The sequence below is a fragment of the Balearica regulorum genome, chromosome 2 (assembly GCF_011004875.1).
Source record: "Balearica regulorum gibbericeps isolate bBalReg1 chromosome 2, bBalReg1.pri, whole genome shotgun sequence".
Lineage (NCBI taxonomy): Eukaryota > Metazoa > Chordata > Aves > Gruiformes > Gruidae > Balearica > Balearica regulorum.
The window spans coordinates 129,708,677-129,734,117 of NC_046185.1; the positions used below are offsets into that span (position 1 = coordinate 129,708,677).

Sequence of the window (25,441 nt, forward strand, 5' to 3'; positions counted from 1 at the left end):
CAAATAAAGAACATCTGTTACAGCCAGGTTTGAAGAACACTTGCAGTGTTGCTAGACCTCTTTTTGAACAATGAGAAAATTGTTGTTCAGAAGCATTATTTATTCAAACTATCTCCTCTGTGTAGTAAATTTGTATGTAAAAGTTTTTTGTATGTGGCTTTAATTGACCTGTTGTAATATATTTGCACAAGGGATTGAATTAAGTAGCATAGACTACTTTCATCCTAGCTTTTCGCACCTTGTGAGAGCTTGGTTTTGCAACTTGTAATGTCCTCTAATGTAGTTTTGCTGGAATGTTACTAGGAACCACTTTAGCAGTTTTCCTTCTGTGCAAGCTATCCTACAAAGACAGTCTGCTTTGACTTTTTTTTCTTTCATCAAACTAGACCTCAAAATTACTGAAGTTAGTATTAATCTTTCCACTACTCAGTGGCTCTTACCTGATTCTTTCTCGTTATTCTCTATTCTTAGTTAAAGTGTGTTTCATATGTTACCTAGACATAGGGGTTTTTGATTGGAACGTCTTATGCATCCCCCTTCAGGAGATCCACGTTGCTTTCAAGTATGTATTTTGGATCATACGTTACTGTTACAATATGTTTATATTACTCTGCTAAAGACCTAAGCAACCCATCTTGCACATTCTGAAGATGTAACCTATTCAGCCTGTTTGCAGACTTTTCTGGAATAAGTTTTCTTCAGTCTTACAAGCATACTTACTTAGTTTTTGAATTCTTGAGGTACTTTTCCACCAAGCTTCAAGGTTGCTCTGTGACCTCTCCTATCATAGTCTTTCACCTGGGCAAGGGACCTGAAGGTGATGGTTTGGATACAGACTCTGAACAACAAAGAAAATTGTTTCAGTGACTTCAGTTTGGGGGCTGGACATTTAGGTTGCCTTTTGGCAACTATCTTGAGACAGTGCTTTACTGAATGCTAATAAACTGGTCCCCTGAGGATGCGAACATCTTGCTAGCAAATTGTTGTATCCCTATGGTCTGTGGAAGTCTACATATTCAGATCATCTCTGATTGTTAGACTGTAGCTAGATAAGCAATTACCATTCCTAAATTTGTTTGGTGAGGAGGTGAACAGTAAATAAGAGAGAAGCATAAAGACAGTTGTTCATAGTACACAGAATGATGGAACAAAAGTTTATGGTTTAGTCACTTGAGAGTCCTGATTTTGGAAGCGTTTTCTTTTTTTGTATTACTCTGAAGAGTCGTAACACCAATCACAGCTGTATTTTTATAATGTGTGTACAATTCATGCACAAATACATCTGTCACCTTTGCATAATTGCACTGACTTTAATTGTGTAAATAGTTGATGGCAAACTACTGAGAAGTAGAAAAGTAAAATAATTAAGTCTTAATGGAATGTCCAACTTCTTGTTCTCTCCAAGAAGTCCTGATTAAAAAAACCCAAACCCTTCTTTCACTTAAGTCCTGCATGTGAACTGTTCTGGGGAGGCTTCTTGCTTTATAAAAAAATCATTCTTTCTGTTTTTCCTACACTTTTTAAAATGCCATCAGAGTCTATTCTGCAGGCAGGCAAGTGGCATGTGAGGAGCAGGACAGATTAGCGTGATCCCAGAATGTGTTCTTTTGATTAGTAACTTTTTTCATGTGTTTTCTTTAAAATACCATGCAAAGTATCATTGCTTTCACTGAAATCAGGGTAATTCATGAAAATAAACATCTCTATTATCTGTTGTTTTCTTTTGAATAGATTTCGTTACTATATTGCATTGTTACTTACAAACAGAAATGGTGTTAGTATTTTTAACCTGAAATTTTCACTGCATGGAGCTCAGCGTACATGAGTGTGCAGTCAAACTCAATCTCATTAAAGTTTGGCAGCCTGCAAGTTTTTGTTGTGCTTTCCTCTGGGTCAGCTGGAAAATGTAAGATTTGTGCTGACGCTGGGAAATGATCGTTCCAGTAATAACAGATTTTGGAGGATAGTAAAGACCCTCCAACGTTACTCCATTCTGCCTGCATTTCTTTCATGTAATTCTGAAGCTATGCAAGTATTAAAAGTCCGTGCAATGACAGTCCCACAGTTTAGCTCTTGGAAGGCTATCACTGCAAAAATATCAGCCGCACAAAGCTCCCTTTGCTTGGATTGCAGATGTACCTACATGCCGAAGGCATTTCACAGGGGCCTTTTACACTGGTTGTAGATTTCGGCCACTTCCTTCTCTTTTGACAGTGATGTTGGCCGCTGTTTCCTTTTTTGAGCTGTCTTAACTTCCCTCTGGCAGCAGTAACGGTGAGTTGCTGTGGAAAAAAGTAGCTCTGATGCCCTTTGAGGGAGAAAATGAAGCTGATTTATGAAAAGGTAGAAGTGTTCAGTAGCTCAAGAAGTCCAAGAACTTCATGCTGCTTTCTGAAGCTCGAGGAGGTAGTGGCTGAGATGTGGCAGAAACTATGAAGTTGTGAAAGGAAATGGACTTCTTATATTGACAAAGCAGCCAAGTTCTGGAGGATAGCTTTGACTTGTTTGTGGTTTTCCTACCTTTTGTGACCAGTGTATCTCCATGTGGGTTTTTTTGTGTTGGTTTGTTTGTTTGTTTTTAACAATAAAAAACTGTTGTTGAAACATCATTGTGGCTGGTCAAAAGATATTCCAGTTGTGTTCCTCTCAGATTATTTTTTTCCACTATTCTGTAGATCCTCTGCTATGCACTTAGCTTATAAATTGGAAGAAGCTTTCTCTCAATAAGGTCCTATTCATTATTTTTGCAGCAATAGTTTTCCAAGTATACAAGTTTTCAATAGGAAATTACCCTAGACTTCTATTACTGATTGCTCCAATTCATATCTTAAATCTTATTTTGCTTCATATTTTTTTCTGTATCTCCTCTTGAATGTTCACATATTTTTCTATCTAAGGAAAAGTTTTCTTCTCCATCTGTTCGTTCTCCAGTGTAGTCTGAGAATTTTTGCTTGCCACTTTAAATACTTCCGCAGTCATCTCTAGATAAAAGTGGATCATTTAAAAAGGAAAAACTTCTGACGCTAATACTAACCCTTAAGAAAATAATTACGTTCAATCTAATTGCAGTAGGACTGCTGGTTATTCCTAGTGATTAATACCTGGGATCTTCCTAATTTCTACAAAGATCATTCCTAAAATTATTTCAGTATACTAGTTGTTAAGATAAAGTTTGTTAGCTTTTTTTTAAATGCAACCTAAAGATCTCATTTATGTCTTTTACTTCTAAACAAACATTTTAGAGCTTCAAATACTGAACATCAGGTGTCTGTATTATATATATGAATAAAAACACTTTTGCTTTATTTGCTGATATTATGATATTGTTCAATTGCTAACACATCTTGTACAATAACAAAGGAAAATACCGTCCTTGACAGTCTAAAAATAGAGACTGCAAACAGAACAGTGGAAGGCAATTCAAGTACTTAAGTCAGTGCTGTGAGCAAAGATGAAAATGTCTTGTCAGTTCTGTTGTATTTCTTTTCTGAATCTATTTCCAACTAGTGACGCATAAGTAATGTAGCTGCTGCATTCATTGGTCTTCCGAGGACATTTACAAATAGGAAGAATTCTGGTGCAGAGTAGCTCCAGAAGAGAGTCACAGCAGAAGTTCTTAGGAGAGGAACGTGGAGGTGATTTGCTGAGACATGGCTGTATGTAGTTATATGGCATTTTGTGGAGGAAGGAGGAAGTGTGTGACTGTTCCTTGCAGCATTTCCTGCCCAGGCATTCATTGCCTATCTCTTCAAGAGATGTTGGAGATGCTAGCTCTTACTCAAATGCAAGGATATTGACACCGATGAAGTAGCAACTGGATTGCAGAAACGTACGTCCAGGTATTGGTAGCTAATAGCACGTTTAAATGTGCAATTGCCAGATATGGACTGATGCAAGTAAAGCTTCCAGGATTGTTCTGTAAATCAGTGCATGTATCCAGTTGGAAAATGTGTCTATTGGAACATAAATTTGCAAAAAGTAAGCATGACTGAGTTTTTTCAGTAGCTTCTGTACTAGTTTTATTAAATAAAGCATGTCTTTCTAATTGTCAGTCTTGTGAACGCAACTTTGCAAAATGAACTGTAAGATTCATGGAGGAGGGAACAAAAATATATAATACTTCTCCTTTCCCTCCCCCCCCCCCCCGTCTTTTTGCAGAGCAAAAATCCTAATTTCATATTTGCCTAGATGTGTAACTTACTAGGCTGTGCTAGCAAAGTTGGTGATGAAAGGGAAGATCTTGTTTAATATTTCGGTTTAGTGCAACAACGTGGAAGAATAAGTTGGTTTATTTGGAAGGTGCAGTTTTAGGGGAGTGTCATTTACATAGTCAGTTCTTAAGTTCAAGCAAAGATGATGGGTATTTGCGTTGCAGTATTGTACTTGATATCTCTGGCAAGCCCCCAAATCCTTTTCCTGCAGTCTCTATGGCATTAAAAGGATTGAAATGTAAGAAGTTTTACATTTAATAAATAAAATATTTGAGCAGTTTTAATACACATGTTAAGACCAGGCCCCTGAAGTCTGAAAGATGCAGTGTGCTGGGGGTCTTTTTTGTTTGTGGTTTGGTTTTTTTTGTTTTTTAACAAATTGGGGATTGAGGTACCCTGCAATGTGTTTTGAAAGAGCAAACTGCTGCATAACTGGCATTTGAAGGCATTTGAAATTTGAGAAACGCCCTGGTTAACACGTCAGCCGGTTGAGCTTCACAGAGATAATATTGCATTGGTAGTGTTGTACAGGGAATTATATACACATATGTGTTCAAACTGTCTTTAAGCAAACCGTGAAGCAAATCATCTTTAAGCAAAAGATATTTGGTAAAGATGTAATACACTTTCTAATGTTTATTTGCAATGATGTGGAGTAGAGCTTTCCCTCAGAGGATGAAGGCTGTAAACTTCCTTGCTGTTGCATGGAAGGAGTATGATAGGTTTGAGGGAGCTTTTTGTCTCATGGAGCATCTGAAGGGAGAGGGAAGAACGGGAACATTTTCCCCAAATCTTGTGCTGGGGAGTAAAGAACAGCCTAGAGGGGGATTATGTCCTCAGATACAAGGCTGGAGAAGCTGTTTTATGAAATTTAAGTCATTCTTGGCAGCATGTATTCTTGGGGAAATTTAAGGGGGATGTATGTCTGTTAGGTTAAAGAAAATAATATTTTAAATTATCTAGAGCTATAGATCTTCCGATTCCCACATTAATAGTGCATATGCATTTTTTGGTAGTGCGATTATTCTGATTATTACTTAAAAACTTTGTCTTTCAATCTAATTTCAATTTTGGAACTCCTCTAAGAGTTGTTTGTTCAGGTGGGAGGGGAAACCAACTTGGTTGTTCTTTCTTATCTAAGTCTCTGATGGACTTATTTCTTTTGTCAAAAGTCAACTTTGTTTTTTCCTTTGTCAGAATATACAAATTTTTTGTGCATTTGGAAAGTTCATTTATTTTACTGTCTACACATTACACTAATTTAACTATGGGATGTACTGGATCTAGGCTTTCTTACTTCTTTGGGTGGAAGATCACTTAGGGGTTGGGGAGCAGATGATGTTGTGTTGATTTTGTTCTTTTGAAAGGACCATGTTACTTTTAGATATCACTTCAAAATTCCTTAGGTGTTTCTTTAGCTAATGCTGATTTTCTTACCAGAAACAACAAAATCTTTCAGATTTTTTTTTCCTTTAGTCCTAGCAAGTTTGATTAATTTACCACTGAGAAAACCTTTTGCACAGTGTCTTTTTGTCTTTATTCCTGCTCTTTTCTGATGTGATTTTTAGGCTGTGTGTTGAAGTACCAGAAATGTCAGCGAACAACTTAACTGAACCCATAAAGGCTCTAAGCATGTTTTCACTAGAGCTTAGGTAACTGCTGCTTCCTTGGAGTAGAAACGTGCGTTGCTCCCCTTCTGCTGAGCATGGTGCTTCTCCTATTTCAAGCTTCATCACCTGGGTGGATCCGACCTGACCACAGTACTTGCAAATGCATTTTCCTGAGGAAAATCAGGATGATGATTAGTGATCTAGTAACTGCCTTAGTTCCTTTAAAACACTTCAAATACATTTATATCCTAAAATTAGAAATAGAAATCAGTTAGACTTTGAAAGTCTTCAATCATTGGTTGTTGGCTGTAGACACAAAGTCAGGTGGAGCTTGGAGTACCATTTTGGCTCTTCTTTTTGTCTTGTCTGCTATTAAAAAAAAAGGTGTGGCTAACAATAACCTGGAAGACAATCAAGAATTACAGATATGTTTCAAATATATTGATTACATTCTCACTTACTGATCATTCAGGTTATTGTCTTCTGGGAAGGATTACCAAAAATCCTAAGACATTTCTGGTGACTTTTAGAATCCTCACATTCTTTTTTTTTTTTTTGAGTTCTGTGCAGAATTCGATACAGTACATTAAGTTATGGTACATGATATGGTACAGTATACGAGGTCCTTAGGATGATTGACAAAGGCACGTATTTATGGCAGGATTAAGTCTCTTAACCTTTTGTTAAATTGTGGGAGTTCTCTTCAAATGGACTTGGACTTTCTTCCCATTCCCATTTCTTCAACGTTATTTTTCAAAAACTTGTGACCTTGGAAAATAGAATGACACCCAAAGCTTCTGAAGAGGGAAATCCCTAAAATTGTAGCCAGCAGTTAGACCTCAGGCTCTGGTGCTTGGAAGACCTAGGGTTAAAGTAGGAGTTTGGATCCAGCATCAGCTTCCATGTTGGGTTCTTAAGCCTGAAAGGGATGAGTTGACTAGAAGCTGATTAACTGAGAGAATTGACTTCAAATCTTTGGTTTGCTTAGTATATACAACCACGATTTTGTACAGACTGCTAAGTTTCTTGGTCAGGTTGTTCAGCTGAACGGGGAGAGATAATTTATCTTCTTTGCTGGTGCAGGTCTGGGAGGTTCGGATCAAAATACCCTGTCTCTCAGCTGACTAGCAGCCTGTTTGATATTTTGTGTCTTACTGGCCTTCCATCCTTTTCTGTTCTTTGCATAGAAAAAAGCTAAAGTTGGTTCTGACATCATAGCATTATGTTTAGCCTGGGAAGTTAATAAGCTCTGACCATGTAGCATTAATGTTACTGTGCGATATCATATACTGCTCTTTCCAACAGTATTTCCAAACTATTTTTTCAAAATCATAACGTTGCGTCTAAGCTATCGCATGTCTGTAGAATCTCAGCAGTTTTCAGATAAAGATGGCTAAATTTCCACTCAAGGTATAAAATGAAAAAAAACCCCAAACCTGTAAGGTTTTATATGTGTGTATATATAGCAGTAAGAAATTAAATGATTAAGCTTAATTATTAAGGTTTCTTGTTTGTTGAAGTTCACTGGAAGTTAGAATGTAATTGGCTTGCTTCCTTCAGCAAAAAAAAAAAAAAAAAAGAAATCCCCAAATCCTTCTTTCCTTTTATTTTTAAGAAAAAAAATTAAAATCCCAACCCAGGCTTGTGCTCCTTACAGATGTTTGTGTGACCTTTTTTCCTTGGGGGCAGGGACAGCTGTTTCTTGAGTATGCTTTTAGAAGCAGAGAGCTGTGGTCCTTACAGTCTAGCTTGTGAAGGGAGGTCCAGGAGGTACTGAAGCAGGCTAGGTGACGTGGTGGAGTAAAGAAGATTCATTCCCAAATTCCCAGCAGAGGCAGCAGTATCATTCTGTATACCTGCACCTCAGACACCCCAACCACAAGAAAGCATGGGGTATAAATGTAGCTTCTTTCTCTATTTTAATGGAGAATGCCAACTATAGTGGGAAAGTATGAGATTTTTGTTGCTGAATGAAGGCAAAGAGTCTGTCTTACCCAGTCTTTTATGTGCCTTTGGAAGTGCAAAAGATTATAGAGGATGCAAAGTAGATGTAAAAAGATGAGTACACTTTGATGGAAGAGTGTCATGGGTGCGGTGTTAAAAGAATTTCCTCAAAACTTTGGCTTCAGGTCAACTTCAGCTGGAGAAAAGACTCCTTTCCATTTTTGGCATCATGCTGTATTTAATGAGCCTGGAATAAGTACCTTCCAATAGTTCTATCTCTGTACTTGAAAATATTTAAGTTTTGCTGTAAATATATTATAAACTTCTGTTATTGTTGGTTTTTTTTTTTTTGTTACAGGAGCTAGAGTTAATGCCAAAGACAGCAAATGGTTAACTCCTTTACACAGAGCTGTGGCATCTTGTAGTGAGGTATGCTTTTTTTTTTTTTACTGATTTGTGTTAAAATAAGACATCTCAAATTACCTTCTGTTCTTTTGTTTGGTTTTTATGAAATGAAACTACTCCAAACATTTGGAATTGCAGAACATTTTTGCAACAGTTTGTTTAACCTGTTGAGGGTGTGTATATATGTATGTATCTGTGTCACATGCCTGAGTAGGAAGGGGGGAAACTATAAACTTCCAGTTCTCAGCTTTGCTCTCTGCCATTTCCCTAGCAGACGATTCTGCACGCAGTGTTCTTAAGTCCAGTTTATTTCTCTTAAGGTAAACAGAATGGTTTAGCATGAGGGAAGTAGAGATGAACTAAGATTTAGTACAGTTTTTACAGCATAATCTTTCTATTTCTTCTTTTTTTTTTTTTTTACATGTTTGTTCAAACTGAAGAAATAAATGGTTATATAATGCCTGCAAACATCTTTTTTCAAGAAAATGATTAATGAGTAATGTTAGTATTGAAAATCACTTTAAAAGTTATAAATTAAATATGTAGAAACTTTTTGAAGTCTACCAGTTACACAGTTGTGAGATTATAGTAATGTAAATTTGTTATTGTTCCTCTATTGTTGATGTCCTAATAAAAATTTTAAATGCCTGTAGAAGATCAAAGCAAACAGAGAAATGCTGAGCTTGTTATGTGGAAGAGTTTATGCAAAACTATCTCCTTTGAGATCCTGAGTCAAATCAATGCTCATTTCAGTAAGTCTCAAAAAATAAAGGCTGTCTTAAAGATTCTGTGTAAATTTTTGTTTGAGAAGATGGAATTGAGTGTTTTGGTTTTGGCAAGCATTGAACTTCAAGTATTTGATCCACGAACTATCTAAACAAGCCTTGTTACAGTTTTTGCGTTTGAATTCCCTGGATAAATTGCAATATTTTGTCACTAGCATTAATAGCTAAAGTTATGTGGAGATTGTGTTATTCAAAACAGTTTTGAAAATGAATCTCCGAGGACGCCTTATTCCCAAATCCTATTAGTTCTTCTTGAGGTATTTTTAGGCTGCTCCTTTGGGAGCTGACCGAAGCACCAAATGCTACATTCTTCAGAGCTGAGGGACAATAAAAGCTCCTTACATCAGTAACACTTGCAGAGAGAGGTGCAAGTGGACCTAAATGATAACTTCAAGAAATGCAACCATGGTCATATTTTTTTAGATGTGGAATATTTTAAACAAAATGCTAACCAAAGGCAAATGAGATGTAAACCAGTCAGACTATTTACCCAAAAGGTGCTTGTCAGAATTCTCCATTTTTAAACACAGTAAGTCAGAGGAGCCCACATATGTGGTTGATACGTGTAGGCACTGATTTCCAGCTGATGGACATACATGGGTTATGGGCATTAGATGAAAAAAGCTGTAATGAAAAAACTCTTGATAATGATTTCAGTTAAACATCTAGACTGTCTCTTGAAGCAAGGGCAGCTACAGTTTAACAAGGACATTGAAACATGCAAAATAGCTGGAATTATGGATTTAGCTGTCAAGTGCGCAAGTTCAAGCAACTTCATGTCAAGACGGTCACACTCCAGGCCTTTATATTTGTATGCCTCGTGTACTTTGAAAAAAAAAAAAACAAACCAAAAAAAAACCCCAAAACCATAAACCAAAAAAACCCTAAGTAGATTCATTAATTCTTGAAATTCATTAATGCATTCGCACAGAAGAATGTAAGATACACTATTTTTATACTAGTACTATGGTGCTTCCTTCTACAAAAACAGTAATAGCTGTTCTAAAAATTCCTTTTTCTGATTATGTTTTTTTTTCATATTTGGTTCAAAAAAGACAAAAGTTTAAAATATTGATTAGATTTTTAAAGTACTAAATCTTCTTCAGTTTCTTAGAGAATAGAAGAGCTATTCCATTTCTCATTTAAATTATAAGTCTGTGATGCAATATTTTCAATTTTATGTTCTTGTTTTCTTTTTTATTGACAGTACAAGAAATTTGAACATTTTAAATATAATTTATTGTAATAAATAGAATCAAATGTTACTTAGCATTCTGCTCGTAGCTGAGAATAATACCTAGCCATTGTACCACAGTGTAATTCGAAATTTCCAGTAACTACTCGTGATAACATGTTTTCAGTTCAAAGTGTCAACCATTTATTTGTGTGAGTTGGAAGTCACTGAAAGCACTTAGTGAATTGTGGGAAGGTCACGGAGTTGATATAAAATGCAGCATTCATTGTCCTGTGGATATCGCCAACAGATTTTTTTTAATGCATTCCAATTGTGTGCATATTTTAATGGGATTTGTTTATCTTGCTGTAAGAGTTACAGTCTTATTTGTCAAATTTTCACAGCTTGTATATTTAACAAAAGGAAATGAATAACCTTTTTTGTGAGATGGAATTCAGTGCAACATTTTGAAATGGTTTTCAAGAATTTTGCAACAGTATATGTTGAAACTTTTTATGACCATGTTCTGTTTTATGTGGTTCTCTAAATGTACATTTAATAAACTCTTCTTCTCTTTGCCATTTCTAGACTTTGACAATTCAAAAATTTTGCCTGACAAATTGATTAAAATGCATTATAAGTTCAGAGAACCTCACTAATCCTTAGCAATGGAAGAAATCAGAAGGAGGTTTATTGAGCTTTGGAAGTTAGTTGTGGTGACAAAACAATTTGCCAGCTGGTTTAAGGAGCTGGATAAAAAACCTGGAAAGTGGTTGATTCAGTTGAATCCTATAGGGAGTATATTGCTCGTGTTCTTGAGAACATCCCCAAATCTGGATTTATGATAAAGTACAAATCCCAAAGCATAAGATGATGTTTACAAAATAACAAATTGCAAATAGTTCTATTCCATTATACTGTCCTTGGATTTAAAGCTGGCATTTCAAATCTTTACTAAGTGGCTTGTGTTTTTTTGTAAATGCTTTCAGGATGCTGTTCAGGTGTTGTTAAAGCATTCAGCAGATGTCAATGCTCGTGATAAAAACTGGCAGACGCCCCTACATATCGCAGCTGCAAATAAAGCTGTGAAATGTGCTGAAGCTTTGGTGCCTCTTCTAAGCAATGTAAATGTGTCTGATCGAGCAGGTAGAACTGCATTGCATCATGCAGCCTTCAGTGGACATGTTGAGGTACGAGTTAGTTATTTTTCTTAGCTTGTTTCCCATTCATTGTTCTGTCCAACACATTTCTAACACTTAGTTTCTCAGTTAAAAATCATGTTTTCCCCATCCCCTTGAAAAACCCAACCCTTATTTTGTACTTGAATTTTTCTTTTGTGTGCATTTGTGTATGGAATGGTTGTGAAAAATACATGTTGCATCATTTAGTTGGAAGGTTATTACAGTGTTCACCTTAAGACTGCAGTTATCTATTCCTAGTTTAGCTCCAGTTAAATTTGAAATAGAAAAAAAGAATAAATTTTTCTGTTCAAGAGATAGAATACATTCCATATGTTCACTCACTGAAATGTGGAGGAAATACTTGTAATAAGCTCTAACTCGCTAGTTTTCAAACCCTGAAAAATAACCACTGAGAAATTCCCATTGTAATTGTGTATAGGTAATTAGGGACAAATTGTCAATAGGCTTGCTTTTAGCAATTACCTTTAGTGAATCCCTTAGTACTAGCCCAAAGATTTCAAAGATTCCACAGGTTTCCCATATTTAACTTGGAAATGTTTTTGTTGACATCGAGTTTTGTGTTCCTTACAGTCACTTCAGGGGGACAGCTAAATCTTTCAGGCTTATGGAATATTCAAAAAACAATACATTTAAATCCTTTGGGAATGCATATATTTTTGTTTTCTCTTATGATTTTGTCTAAGCTTAGGATTTCTCTTATGATTCTCTTATGATTTTTGTCTAATGGAGTTTTCCATTATGAATAGAGGATTTCTTTTCTTTCTGTTTATCCCAGATGGTCAGCTTACTGTTGTCTAGAGGGGCCAATATTAACGCATTTGACAAGAAAGACAGACGAGCTATACATTGGGCAGCATATATGGGTATGTACATATTTCAGTCAATTACTGTTGTGGTGGTAAAAAAAAAAAAATCACCATATGTTTAGTGGGTTTTATATGCTTCTAGGAAAAATACTTACATGATAGGCATTGAGGTTATCTCTGTGTCTCCCAGAAAACCATCAATAGTGTACTTCATATCACCTTGTAAAGGTGTTTTTGTGGTGAAAAAATCAATTTGTTGGAAAAAGAAAAGGAAGGCAAGTAATTTAGTTCTTTAAAATGAAGGAACTTTGAGCAGGATTCTAATCACAGGTGAAAACTTTTGAAGTAATGCTAAATAGAAAGTAAGCATTTAATACAAGGGGCATCTGAAACAGAGGATGGTTACACCAACCTTGGGGATTGTATTTTAAAAGAAAAATATTTCATCTCTAAAATTCCAAATTCCTGTCTTGTCGTTCTTATTGCAGGAGTGCATTATTATTGTTCCCATGGTATTGATCAGTGCGGTGGCAATACTGTCAGAGTAATGTACTTCGTTACCATTTATCAGACTTCCATTTTATTAAGTGATAGGAATTGTTTTCTTCAGCATAGCTATAATAAATAGTAGAGCTTTGCATCTTGAGCTTCATTTAAAATATGAGCAATATAAACCATTGGAAGGTGAATCATAGAAAATGCAGATTAAGAGTTCTGAGCTGATACTGACAAAGACTTCTTAGTTCTGGCTGATCACTTTAAGTAATTCACATGCAACTGCTGATTGTACCTGTTCAGGAGCCAGAAAGCGTAACCGCTTCCTTAACTTCCCGAAAATGCCTTAAAACTGCCCTTGAACATGTGCAATATGTGTTGTATTGTGAGCAGTGAACAAGTAAGTTTCAGGATTAATTTCAGGAAGAAGCCAGTTGAGATGATTCCATGGTCTTGATAGTCATTCAGTATTTTAGCTTATTGCTTCATAATTTTATCCGGCCAAGGGAGAAGAATAAAAGCAGTAGTATCAGCATTGTATGAACCTGCATGCCTGGGAATTCCTTTGAAAATGAAATAGGGAACTATGACCAGATTATATATGTGATTTGTTGTTCCAGTTATGTTTTGATGTTAAGTTCTCTTAAGAAAATACATACCTGTATGCCTAAGATACCATCTATGAAACTTAAGCAGAACAGTCAGGAAAAGAGCATGATCCTATTCTTTACAGCAGCTTTTTTTCCGAGGTGATCTGAAGATGTGAACAATTTTGTTCAAGTTACAAGAGAGAAATACCTCTTGGAAAGACTATCTCAGTGAAACCTTGAACTGCCATCTATAGAGGAGTGCCTTGTGTTTTTGACAAAAAATTAAGTTAATGTTTAAGGAGAGCAATTTCTATATTGCCCCTTCCCTGAGTAAAAAACCTAATTTTACTGTTTCTGACATCAAACTAAAAAAGAAACACACATAAACTAGGAAATGACATGGACTCATTACGTTGACATCTCAAGTCCAGGGTAACTCCGCCTTGGAGGTCTCATCTTAGTCAAAATGCCCCTCAATATGCAGTTAGTATTAATGTTCATTATTATAAATTAGACAATTACTTATAAATAGGCATAATGCTTTGCAATGTCTATGCGTGAGGGGGTGGTTCTTAAAACCAGACTTAAGGTTGCTAATTAAACACATTTCTCATCTGTGATTCAAAAAGTAGTGGCATTGAGTATCTTACATAACTGCTTTGGACGAGTTGCATTTATCCAAGCACTCTTTCCCAGTCTTGCCATGAAAGAGCAAATGGAAGCAGTAACTTAATAGTGGAAATACAATTTCCAACAAAACAAAAGAGCAGTAGAATGCCATGCAGTACCTATTTAAATGTGGTCACCAAAAACATACCTTGAGGTTTGGGGGTAGATAATGAGTTGTTCATTGTATGAAATGTGTTTTGGTCCAAGGACTGAGAACTCTGGTCTTTACAAATGCAAAAACACACATTTACAAAATTGGGCTTGTTTGTAAGAGCTCAGCGGTTCCAGAAGTGATCTTCTCACAAGTCCTGGATTTGCACAAAAGCAGAATTAACTATTTTCTTTGCAGAACTCTGTTTCAGACCAATTTCACATTGGTCTTATTTCCCTGGCAGTACAGGTCTGAAATAACTTGATAGCAACGTAAAATAAGGCTGTGCAATTTATATGAAATGCTAAAAAGAACAGGACCCTGTTGGGCTGTCTTCAGAAGAAGAAACTTGAATATACCATTAAATTGTGATAGTCACAGCACTAATGCTCTAACTTACAGTTTGAAACTTTGTGATACTGCACTACTGATAGCACTTAAACTGAGACATTGGGAAGAACAGTCTTCATTACCGAGCCAATGTTCTTTTCAGTAACGTTTATTACTATTTTGCAATCTACTTACGTATGCAAAACATTTTCTGAGACAGGCTGTCCAACCACCTTACTCAAGGTGATTATTTGCAAAATTTTCTTGAATGAAACTTGTGCACGAGGTGGCAGAGATCTGACAAGCATCAGTGAGAGAGAGGACAGACATGTTTTCTGGCTTGCGCTTACCCAGATGGAAAAAAAAAAACAAGTCTTTTGTTTTTCAGTTAAGCTACATTTATTCCAGCTTTAGTGAGCGCTATTTGTTAGGCTATTAACAGGAAACTCTCTTAGTGAAGGGAGTCTAGGTGGGAAAAATGTAATTTATCAGATGTCAATTATCCTAAATAGCCTTACACACAGTAGAGTAGAAAAAAACCTTTTCAAATACTTCAAACAAGGAAAAAAAAACCCCTGTGACATGCTCTCTTGCAATTTAGAGCCATTTTACACTGCTCCCATTGTTTGAAGAAGGCCTTAAAGCTTTTCCACCATATAAAACTGACCGTAGAATAATAATAAAAAAAAAAAGGGTAAGCTTTTCATCACAATACTATAAATAACTTCCTAGGGTTATATCCATTGTTTCCCTTCCTTCCTGCTTTCCACCCGGCTCCATTGCTGTCCAGCTGCAACGCTGCGACTAAAATGGACTTTCATTCCTGCACGTTAGCGTCGCCCTCATTAGTGTATCAGGATGTCTCCTCAGCGCTTCCCACTTCAGGTGCCTTTCTCTTCTGTTTGAGCGTCTTCCACTGATTGCAATTGCTGCTTGTGTTTTCAAGTGCAGGTCAGGGATTTTTTGTTTTGCTTTGTTTTTTCCTTCTCTTTAAAGCTTTTCTGCCACTGTTCAGTGTCTCCCATCCTTTCATTGCTCTCAATATCGTCTGTGCTTCTGTCTATCATGTAGGGCTTGTATTCATTCTTATCCCCATTATATTTGGGTCAGAAGATGAGTATAATATTTACATTTCTGTTTCTCTTCTTTCCTGCAATACTGAAGTAATTGAGAAGTGAAATATAGCAGCACTTCACATTGCACTGCTCAACTCTTGTTTCTGATCGGTATAGCTAGGTGAAGGGTCCTTTTGTATGTTCTTGGGCATGCAGCATAAAATACGTATCGTGGTGACTGAATGTTTATCGAAACAGCTTTGGCTGTATTCCTTTGGGTAGACGCTTCCTATTCAAACTTTTGCACATTCTCTTAGTCATTGAAAAAGCAAAGACCGTTTTTTGTGAAGCAGTTAAACTGAAGGCTGGATTTTATACTCTTACTTACGTGTCCGACTGGCTAAGCATAAGTATTCAGTGTGCCCCCCACTGCTTTTTTAACTAAGGTAAGAGTGTCACTTGAAAGGTGAAATAAAGAATCCCACATCTGTCTGTACAAACGGTAAAGTACTAAATTTTTCTTCGTTTATTTATCTGAAGTGGGCTCCTTTATTCTGCAGACTTTGTCGTGATTATCCGTATGTTTTCAGCGATTGACTTGTTTGGCAGTTAAATTAACAACTGAGCAAGAATGACAGATTTTTTGGTTACCTCATTTTCGTAGCTTTTCTTTTAGCGTGCAGTGTCAGAACTGCGTGCCAGCAAGTGGGGGAGCGTGCAGGCACACCACAGGGGGAAGCTGGATTGCCCTTTGCGGCACCGGTGCGGTGTTGGGGCCCCTGGCCCAGCCACAAAGCTGGCATGGCGGTGAGAGCCACTGCCCGCTACCGCGGGGTGGGCTCTCCGACCTCCCTCCCCTTCTCTGCCTTCATACCTGGAACGTCCCACAGGTCATCCCTTCCCCACCACCCTGATCAACTCTTACTCTCTACCCGGGGAATAGTTAATGCTTTCAACAGGCTATGGTTCCCCAAAGGCGTGAGTCAGTTTTGAAAATAGAGCTTTCCTAAATCCTGTATGATTTGGGTCAACATTTTAAAGGCTTTGCAAGTAAAAGAAGTTGGATTTGGGGGGGATATATTTTTATTTAAAAATAGAATATTTTTTTCTTTTCATGTTTGTGTAATTTTTTCGAAGTTTGTGCTGAAGGCCTTAGAAATCTTAACAGGCATGTTTGCAGTTTAGGTGAAGGTGAAAGACTGACAGTAACATTCTCTCTCAAGTCGTGAACAGAAACTTGCAGTGTTTAATAATTACAAAGTTATGTCACCTCTAAGTCTCAAATCTTATCAAAAAAAGCCTTCTGTGTAAGCAGAAGACAAGATTTTTTGTAGTATACAAGATTATTTTTGCACTAAAGTACTATGAATATTGGAGGGGGTATGATGTGGACTACTGCTTGCTGGAGATTAATTTTTTTTTTTTAATAGTTCATGATACAATTAGAATACAAGAACAATTCTTTATTTTCCAGATTAGGTCCAAATGAATAATGCCTTGTTCATGTTACAACAATTGTACAGTTATTAAGTTTGTAAACTTGTGTTGGTTAATATAAAATGCAGCTCCATTCTTTTTGTCTTTATTCGTTTAGGTCATATTGAAGTTGTGAAATTACTTGTGGCCCATGGAGCTGAAGTGACATGCAAAGACAAGAAATCGTATACACCCTTACATGCTGCAGCATCTAGTGGGATGATCAGTGTAGTCAAATATCTTCTAGACCTTGGAGTTGATGTAAGGAAGAATAAAACAAAGTTAAACGTATGGTTTTGTTGTTTGGAATGCTCTTGTTAGTATTGTAGCCCACTGTTTATTTAGGGACGGGTTATGATATAGTGAAAATAGTATTTCCAAAGACTGTAATTCACATACTTTTTTTTTTTTTTTGGTTATAAAACCTTATTCCCCCAGGTAACTTAAGAGCCTTGCAGATTTTTTAGAATTATTTGGAAATAAATTTGTATTTAGTAGGTTTTTTTGTTCATTTGGTATTTCTTACTCTTAATTCATTGGACTGGAACTCAGGAAATAGGAATTCCATTTCCTAGCTTTGCCACACACATCCTTTTTGAGCTGCAGGAAGTCAAACTCTCTTGCTTCATTACTTTGTAAAATATAGATGTTACTGACTTTCTTGCACCACATGAGTTTTGGGAATTATTAAAAATTGAGAGAAGCTTCAATACTACAGAAGGAAGACTTTATTAATATTGAAATGCAAAATAAATTAAAAGGCTGTACGATACCTGCATGTAGAAAGTGTCTTAATAACTGTGAAACTGTGTAAGAAATCTACAGTGTGCATCATATTTTAGTCTTGCAAGGCTGGGGAATGCTGCCAGAGTTCTATCTGGAGAAGTAGATCAGAATTCAGTATTGACTTGTGCACAACAACAAATTCTACTTCTATACCCCTCACCCATCAACACCCCCCACCATGCCCCATCCACCCCACCCCTGAAGAAGGGGGGGGCGGGCAGGGAACAACAGCATACTTCAGAGTCTTGTTTGATTTAGAGATCGTTTGATGTTTTCTAGCTTGGATACCTGAACAGTGGCACCTCTTATAATTCATTAGCAGAAGTGTATGCGATTGCATTTTAGAAGTAGTTCATAACTAAATTCCTGTTATACTCAGAACCTGCAGGTCCTCAATATAATTGAAAAATCTGTCTGCATGAATATACACATGCTGCATCTAGGAGTTACAAATTTAAATGCCTAAAACTTATTCTGGGGAGGCTCAGTCCCTTTGACCTCCGTTTTTAACGGAAACCCACAAATGCTGCTGAGCAATGATAGAGATCCGTGCTGTGCTTAGTCTGTTGTGTCAGTGCAAATTGCCACTGTTGATATTTTTTCCATATGTGTGTTCTGTCGAGATGTGTACTGCATACAGGAAACTGGTGTGGAGACAATTGGAGGAGGTTGGCTCACTTGTAAAGCAATAGTACTGTGCCCCAGTACACAGTTTTCGATCAAAGTACTACCTCCAGAACTTGCTTTTAATTTCTGGTTTTGTAGAGTTCCAAAATGTAATGAAGAAGTTGTCTCATGACATGAAATATTTTTTTGTGATAATTACAGTAATACAGGGTTTTGCCTCCTAACTAATCTTGGGGTTTTTTTCTCTGATAGATGAACGAACCAAATGCTTATGGAAATACTCCTCTCCATGTAGCTTGCTACAACGGGCAAGATGTTGTAGTGAATGAACTCATAGATTGCGGTGCTAATGTAAATCAAATGAATGAGAAGGGGTTTACACCTTTGCACTTTGCTGCTGCATCAACACATGGAGCGTTGTGTTTAGAGCTTTTGGTCTGTAACGGAGCAGATGTAAATATGAAGGTAGGTGAATTCAAAGCCATCTATTCACTCTTAAAGATGCAGTACATCTTTATCACAGGTAATTTTTCAAAATCTTTGTTATGGTAGTGTTTAAAGTTTCCACTAATCGATGGAGTACTTCTGTGAAAAGTACCATAGAAAAAATGAGACAGTATGTTGCTTCAAGGAACTTGATTTGATGACAGTACTGCCTGGTCAGTCTTGATTATGTTTACACATCAGAAGTCCATATAATTTGTCTTCCCTAGTCTATCCATATAAGTAAGCGCAAATCATAGGGAAAAATGTAAAAGAACGTGTTTTTCTTACAAGCAAGCAGCATGAAAGAAGTCAAAGATATTTTAGATAAATGTGTATGAACAGGCTGGAGCAGCTGAAGAGCTGGTAATGAAAGATCCTAAAATCTAATGAACAGGGGAGAGTTGTGAAGGGTGTATTAAAAATACAAAGGTAAGCAGATTAGGCCATTGGAAAGTCTTAAACAGCTAGGGTTTTAATTACTCCATGAAAACTTTGTGAGCAGAGTCTGCATGTTTTTTACATCTCTACTTGGTCACAAGTCTTTGGCTGCAGAATATTCCTTAGGGAATAAGCCAGCTTGTCCTAAAATACACAGGTCACAGTCCATTTATTTTCATTGCCAGCTTTCTGCTCTGCATAATATTCCATACTGGATATAGAATCATAGAATCCTTTAGGTTGGAAAAGACCTTTAAGATCATCAAGTTCAACCATTAACCTAGCACTGCCAAGTCCACCACTAAACCACGTCTAAGCCCCACGTCTCCATGTGTATTAAATACCTCCAGGGATGGTGACTCAACGACTTCCCCGGGCAGCCTGTTCCAGTGCTTGACAACCCTTTTGGTGAAAATTTTTTTCCTAATGTCCAATTTAAACCTCCCGTGGCACAACTTGAGGCCATTTCCTCTTGTCCTTATTACTTGTTACTTGGGAGAAGAGACCAACACCCACCTGGCTACAACCTCCTTTCAGGTAGTTGTAGAGAGTGATAAGGTCTCCCCTCTGCTTCCTTTTAAGGCTGAGGGTTTAGCCTTACAGGCCTGAGTTCTGTCCTACATTCTGGAAACAGCATTTCTTAATAATGTGTATTCTGTCATGAAAATAATCCCACAATGTTAAATATAATAATGATTATGTACATATGTTCCTTACACAAATAAGCACAAAAGAGAAAGATAAGTATTACCAAGCAAAGAATTACTGTTTCCTTATGTGCTGGGTTGCCAGGGTTCATGACTTTGTGCAGATTTCTAATGTAGAAGAAAGAAGTGTGGGGGAGGTTCAATTGGAAAGATGTGCAGCAAGCATTGGGGTTTTATTTTTCGCTATTTGTTTTCAAATACACCTTAATTGTAGGTTAGGAATAAAAATTAAAAGCTTCCAACATTTTCTTAGGATAATTAAACACTTTTAAAGATTACTAGAATCTTTATGTTTGAGCTTAAGATACAAGTCTTTGTTTTATGTATTATCACTGTAGATACTGACTATATTTAGTCAGTTATGATACTAAGTAACTTCAGAAATTGTGCAAAGAATGGCTAATATCTTCAAACTGGCTGGCAAAGTTCCTGAATTCTTTGAAGTTTATAATGTGGGTGAACTTTTGTTTGGAGGTGACAAAAGCTGCATGAGTATCGGAGAGGGGTATTTTTGCCTGCCTGCCCATTCAATTTTAAGTTATGGAATCCAAAGTATAGATTTTATGGTTTCTGTAATTTAAAAAAAAAAATCCTTAGAAGATTTTCTGGGTAACCCCAGGTTTTTTTCTTGAGCTTACTCTGAGGTGACAGAATAATTTTTTCTGAAACATGAGATAGTGATGGGGCTGGGAAATGCAGCCTGAAGCATGTCAGAGAGCTGAGAATTTTAGCTGAAGCCTAAGAGCTTAATAAAGATTTGGTTACTGAAGAAAATGTCTTTACAGTGGAAAGGGTTAGTAGCTTTAGCTATAGGTTGGCTGTAATTAAAATGTGTTGATTTAATACGTATCAAAACTGTTAAGTGCAGAACGAAGCAAGTAGGGTCATGTAGGGATTTTAAGCAATTATGGCTTGAAAACAGAATTTATCCCCTGTTTCCACACCAACATGTGTCTCTATTGTAATTCCGTTAATAGCATTTTTGTGGATTTATACCAGTGTGACTGAATTTGGCCTGTGAATTTGCACCTGAAGGTGTGAACAGCCTTACTTTTATATGAAAGGTTTCCACTTGCACTGCTGAAAAGTGCAAGAACTGAGGCAAAAGAAAATGATTTCCAAGTTAACTTCTGCTTCCCTGGAAAGGCCTATAAAGATAAATCTTGGATTTAATCAGAATAACAATCTCGAAAAAATAGCAAAGGGAAATTGAATTAGATTATGTTGTGTAGTTAAGAATAATTTGTAGAGTTAAAATGGGATGCTTTTAGAGCATTCTTCCTAAGTATTTATTGAAACCAAGCCTGTTCAGTTTCCAGATACTGAGTCTGAAGTTCAAAGTAGTTCTTAGAATTGTCCTAAGACTTATTTTTCATTGTAATTTTATTGCTTCTGTAATCTGATTCAGTAGATCGCTCCCATGTGCAACCGTTTCTGTGTTTTTAGAGGTAACGGATTAGGTATGGATGGTAATCTAGGGGCAAGTAGACAGTACTATTAGAGCACTTTCTGCTGTGGATGACCTAGTGGGGAAAGCAAAAAGGAAACCCTCTTTTCTTGATGGCAGATGGAGGGTAAGTGCTTGTGCGTATCTGTGGATGTTGGCCTCATCTCAGGAAGGGAATATGTAGCAGAAGATAATGGAACTGCAGAAACTTTAAAACCCTAATAAATACACTTTTTATCACCTCTGTAGGTAGAGGACATAATTTCATACTTGTTTTTGTAGCCTTGTTAGTGTCCATATAGTACTGTAGAACAGTGAATCCTGTTAAGTATTGCTCATTATTACAGCACTCTCTCATCACTATTCAGGATTTCCATGCGTGGAAGAACACATTGAAATGAGTACGTAATAGGACAGTATTAACTGTTTTATAGGCCCCCTTACTACTGGAAAATTCAATGGCCTAAATAGAAAAAATATTTTACTTCTATTGGTGATACTAAAATGTAAGAATTGTTGCTAAGGGGAGATTTAGCTTGGAGGAATGCTGTGGCATGATAGACCCGCATTTCCCCTGACCCTCAGTAAAGCTCAGTAATCTGAGTACAGTTAATATCTGAGTAATCACTTGATAAAACACCTTGTGCTGCGTGTTAATTATTTCTGTCTAATAGCAATTACTGCTTTTAGCAAATTTCCTATGATCTTAAGTATTTTGTGGATATGTTTTCTCTAGTGATAGAGGAGATTTGGGTGATTTCTTTCCTATTACCACACTTAATTGAGTTTCAGTAAAGACAAAAGTCATGATTAGCCCATAGCTATTCTATCATGTGCTCTGATCCTATCTGATCTCATAAAATCTGACAGCTGTAGTTAATATTTGGATAGAAGACCTCAAAGGTATAAAAAAAAAGGCAATAGAAGCAAAAGTTTTGAAGATACCTCCTTGTTTATGCAGTCCACCCTCCTGGCAGCTCAGGAAACAGTGTTACAAATACTTTCCTCAATAAATAGAGCCTTGCTCTTTCATCAGTTAAGGAACTCTTTGTCTACTGGTTCTGATTCTGTATATGCTTCCCTAGTGGCAATGTCTAAGAAGGGAATTCTGAATGCAGTCCTATACTTAGGAGTTCAGCTTCAACGTGGAAATTATCACCTTCATTTAATTTTATACCTGTTCTATGTTTGCATGTTGACAGTTGTGTTATTCCTGGGTTGCAAAGGAACCTAAGACTGTTAGACTGGAGAAGAGGCACTGTGCATAATCAAATCCATTGTCTTAGGGGTGCATATTACATGCATTTTTTAAGTAAATTTGAGCAGAGTAAATCTAAATATCCATTATTGATTGTACTGTGGGTTGTCATTTACAACTTGTAGCTTATTTTGCTGTCATTTCCAAGATCTTAGTCAAGTTGTCTTCTGAGGGTTCTCACTTGACCACTGTGCTCCTTAGTTTCTAATACTGTCACCTTAGGTTATGCTTATGGCCTTATAAGGTATTTTATTAATGTGCTCAGTGAGACTTGGATCTACTTTTTTCTGCTTCATCTTCTTACTCTTCATTAGTCTTCCTTTGAGATAGTAGCATATCTGAGCCAGTGAGATGGCAGCCTTCTTTATCCATGAGCCCTTAAATTAATTTCCTTACTTTCTCAGTTTCCCCTTTTAAAGTTTAGGATGTTAGTTACCAAAGCAGCTTTTGGTCACTCACTCCAACTAAGCTTATTTTATGTGATCATTTTTCTTCAAATTAATCGATTCGTTAGCTTAAAGAAGGAGAAGAGTGAGGGAAATAGACACTAGATGTGTAACAGTTGTTTTAAAGGAGGAAACTAATTGAACACAGAGAAAATTAATGGTTGGATAAAGAAATTAGAACTACATCATGAGGAGAAAGATGAAATGTAGACCTCAGAAGAAAATTCTCTTTGTAAGAAAATCAGAGCATAGAGTTTGCTTGGGGAAGATGGCACTTATGATGTGTTTATTTGACCTTTTCTTAAAGCCTCCAATGACAGAACTAAAATCGATTGTCCGATTCCTCAAGTGGATGTCAACCCCATTTTCTGTGTTTCTTTGTGTCTGCTATGGATATGTGGATGTGTCTTTTTGGATTATTTACAGTCAAAGAAATCTGCTAGATGAAACATCTGGGTGTAGCTTGGCTGTCACTATCAAGTGTTTTATTTCTTTCAATCTAGGTCTGAGAAGACAATGTTACCTGTAATTGTATTGTTCTAGGTGGTGTTTGCTGCTCTGTGCAGTGACACAACTAAAAATTCTACATCCAACTCTGTCTAAAAGGGTCTCCAGCAGACTTTCAGTAACACATCCATAGAAGCTTTGCCATTTGGTTCCAAAGTAAGAGTAAAGATGGGAAGATACTTCTGCATATGACAGCAGTTCATGATATTTCAATACATAGGTTCATATCGTATGTTCCTCCTATCGTCTTTGTCTTTAACTTTGTTTTTTGTGAACATTTCGTGCTCTTCAAAGGCAATGTTTAAAATTTAAAGATGTGGCATGCGTGTGCATCTTTTATTTTCTGTGAGTGTCATGTTTGCAATTCTTTGTGTGCATTTGTAGGAACTTTTTCTGCAGTAAAGCTTTCCCATTACCTATGATAAAGTGCAGGGGGGGGGGAAATCATCCTAAACCAACAATAACAGAAAAAACTGGTTTTGTAAGTGCCTTGAGATTGTGCTGTTAAAAATTGAAACTTCCTTATGCATTACTGTTGGCCTACTTGAAGGACATCTTTATTGGGTGAATGACTAAGTGCGCATTTGATATGTATGTCAAATGCATAGTATGTATTACGGTTGAATAGTTCTACCCTAGGATTACTTGTGGTTTATGACAAATTGCTTACAAATACTGCTTTACAGAAGTTTCCATGAAACACATGAGCTTTTAATGTGTTGTCTTCTAATATAAAGTGTAAACTTCTACAGTAAATACAGCTATTTTCTTTGAAGAAACAATTTAAAGAAGCATTGTTTTGTTTCAGACTTGGGCAGGGGGAGAGTTGGGTGTTGGCTTGTTGCTAAAGTTGTGTGCTGTCATCGTCCTCTTGAGAGTCATTATCCTAAAGGTGTAACTGTGAGTGAGTGGGCAGCACTGAGTTGTCACCCACAGCTGGAAGAGTGATTAAGAGCAGCTCTTTTGAAAAGCTTGCCATGTCACGCTGACTTGTCACTGCCAGCATCTGTCTCGCAGAATTGCATAGAAACAATTTAAAGGAGGGAGTAGAGGGTAGAAAAGAAAGTAAAAGAATGTCCTTTTTCTTTCTTTTTTTTTTTTCTCGGTTCTGGTAGATTACTATTACTGGCCATAAGTAAACACTGGGTTGTTGTGGTTTTTTTTTTTTCTTTTCCAGAGTAAAGATGGGAAAACACCTTTGCACATGACAGCAATCCATGGTAGATTTTCAAGATCTCAAACCATCATTCAAAATGGTAAAAAGGGGGAGGGAGTAGTTTTGTCATCAGCTTTCTAGTATTACGAATATTTTCCTCCTCTTGTATTGATAACAGTGTACTGAAATTTTTTTCATATCCAATCTCCAGTAGTAATTCAGTTCATGGTGGAGTCTGGCATATCTGCTTACAAAGCTTCATAAGTTACGTTAAAGAACTGTTTATTTTTCAGAATGCAGGCAAATATATTAATCTGTCTTCCATAACCCAGGTTGCAGAAAGTTTGTCCCATACGGTTACATAATTAAATGCTTCTCTCTATTTTGCTTATTATTAATACTAAATACTGCTGAAAGGTATATAGATTTTAAATCCAAAGTAGTCATTCATGGACAATTATTGATGTTGCTTAAATTATCATCAATGCTATTTTTCTAACAAAAGTATCTGTATGCCTATGTATATTCTTACTTTGTAATTACTTTTTATTATAGGAGCTGAAATAGACTGTGAAGATAAGAATGGAAATACTCCTTTGCACATAGCAGCTAGATACGGCCATGAGCTATTAATCAACACTCTGATTACGAGTGGTGCTGACACTGCAAAGTAGGTAACT

General features: G+C 36.6%; 1 protein-coding gene across 3 annotated transcripts in view; it reads left to right on the plus strand.

Annotated features, from left to right (window-relative positions):
- The window catches only part of ANKRD28 (ankyrin repeat domain 28), a 124,856-nt gene that overhangs the window by 70,195 nt on the left and 29,220 nt on the right, over nucleotides 1-25,441 (plus strand). For all 3 annotated transcript variants that reach the window (XM_075745880.1, XM_075745881.1, XM_010309689.2), the window contains 7 exons: nucleotides 8,124-8,194; nucleotides 11,119-11,319; nucleotides 12,107-12,194; nucleotides 17,022-17,164; nucleotides 18,569-18,781; nucleotides 24,783-24,861; nucleotides 25,317-25,431. In XM_075745880.1, the coding sequence (XP_075601995.1) occupies nucleotides 8,124-8,194; nucleotides 11,119-11,319; nucleotides 12,107-12,194; nucleotides 17,022-17,164; nucleotides 18,569-18,781; nucleotides 24,783-24,861; nucleotides 25,317-25,431 (910 nt within the window). The remainder of the gene's footprint in view (nucleotides 1-8,123; nucleotides 8,195-11,118; nucleotides 11,320-12,106; nucleotides 12,195-17,021; nucleotides 17,165-18,568; nucleotides 18,782-24,782; nucleotides 24,862-25,316; nucleotides 25,432-25,441) is intronic.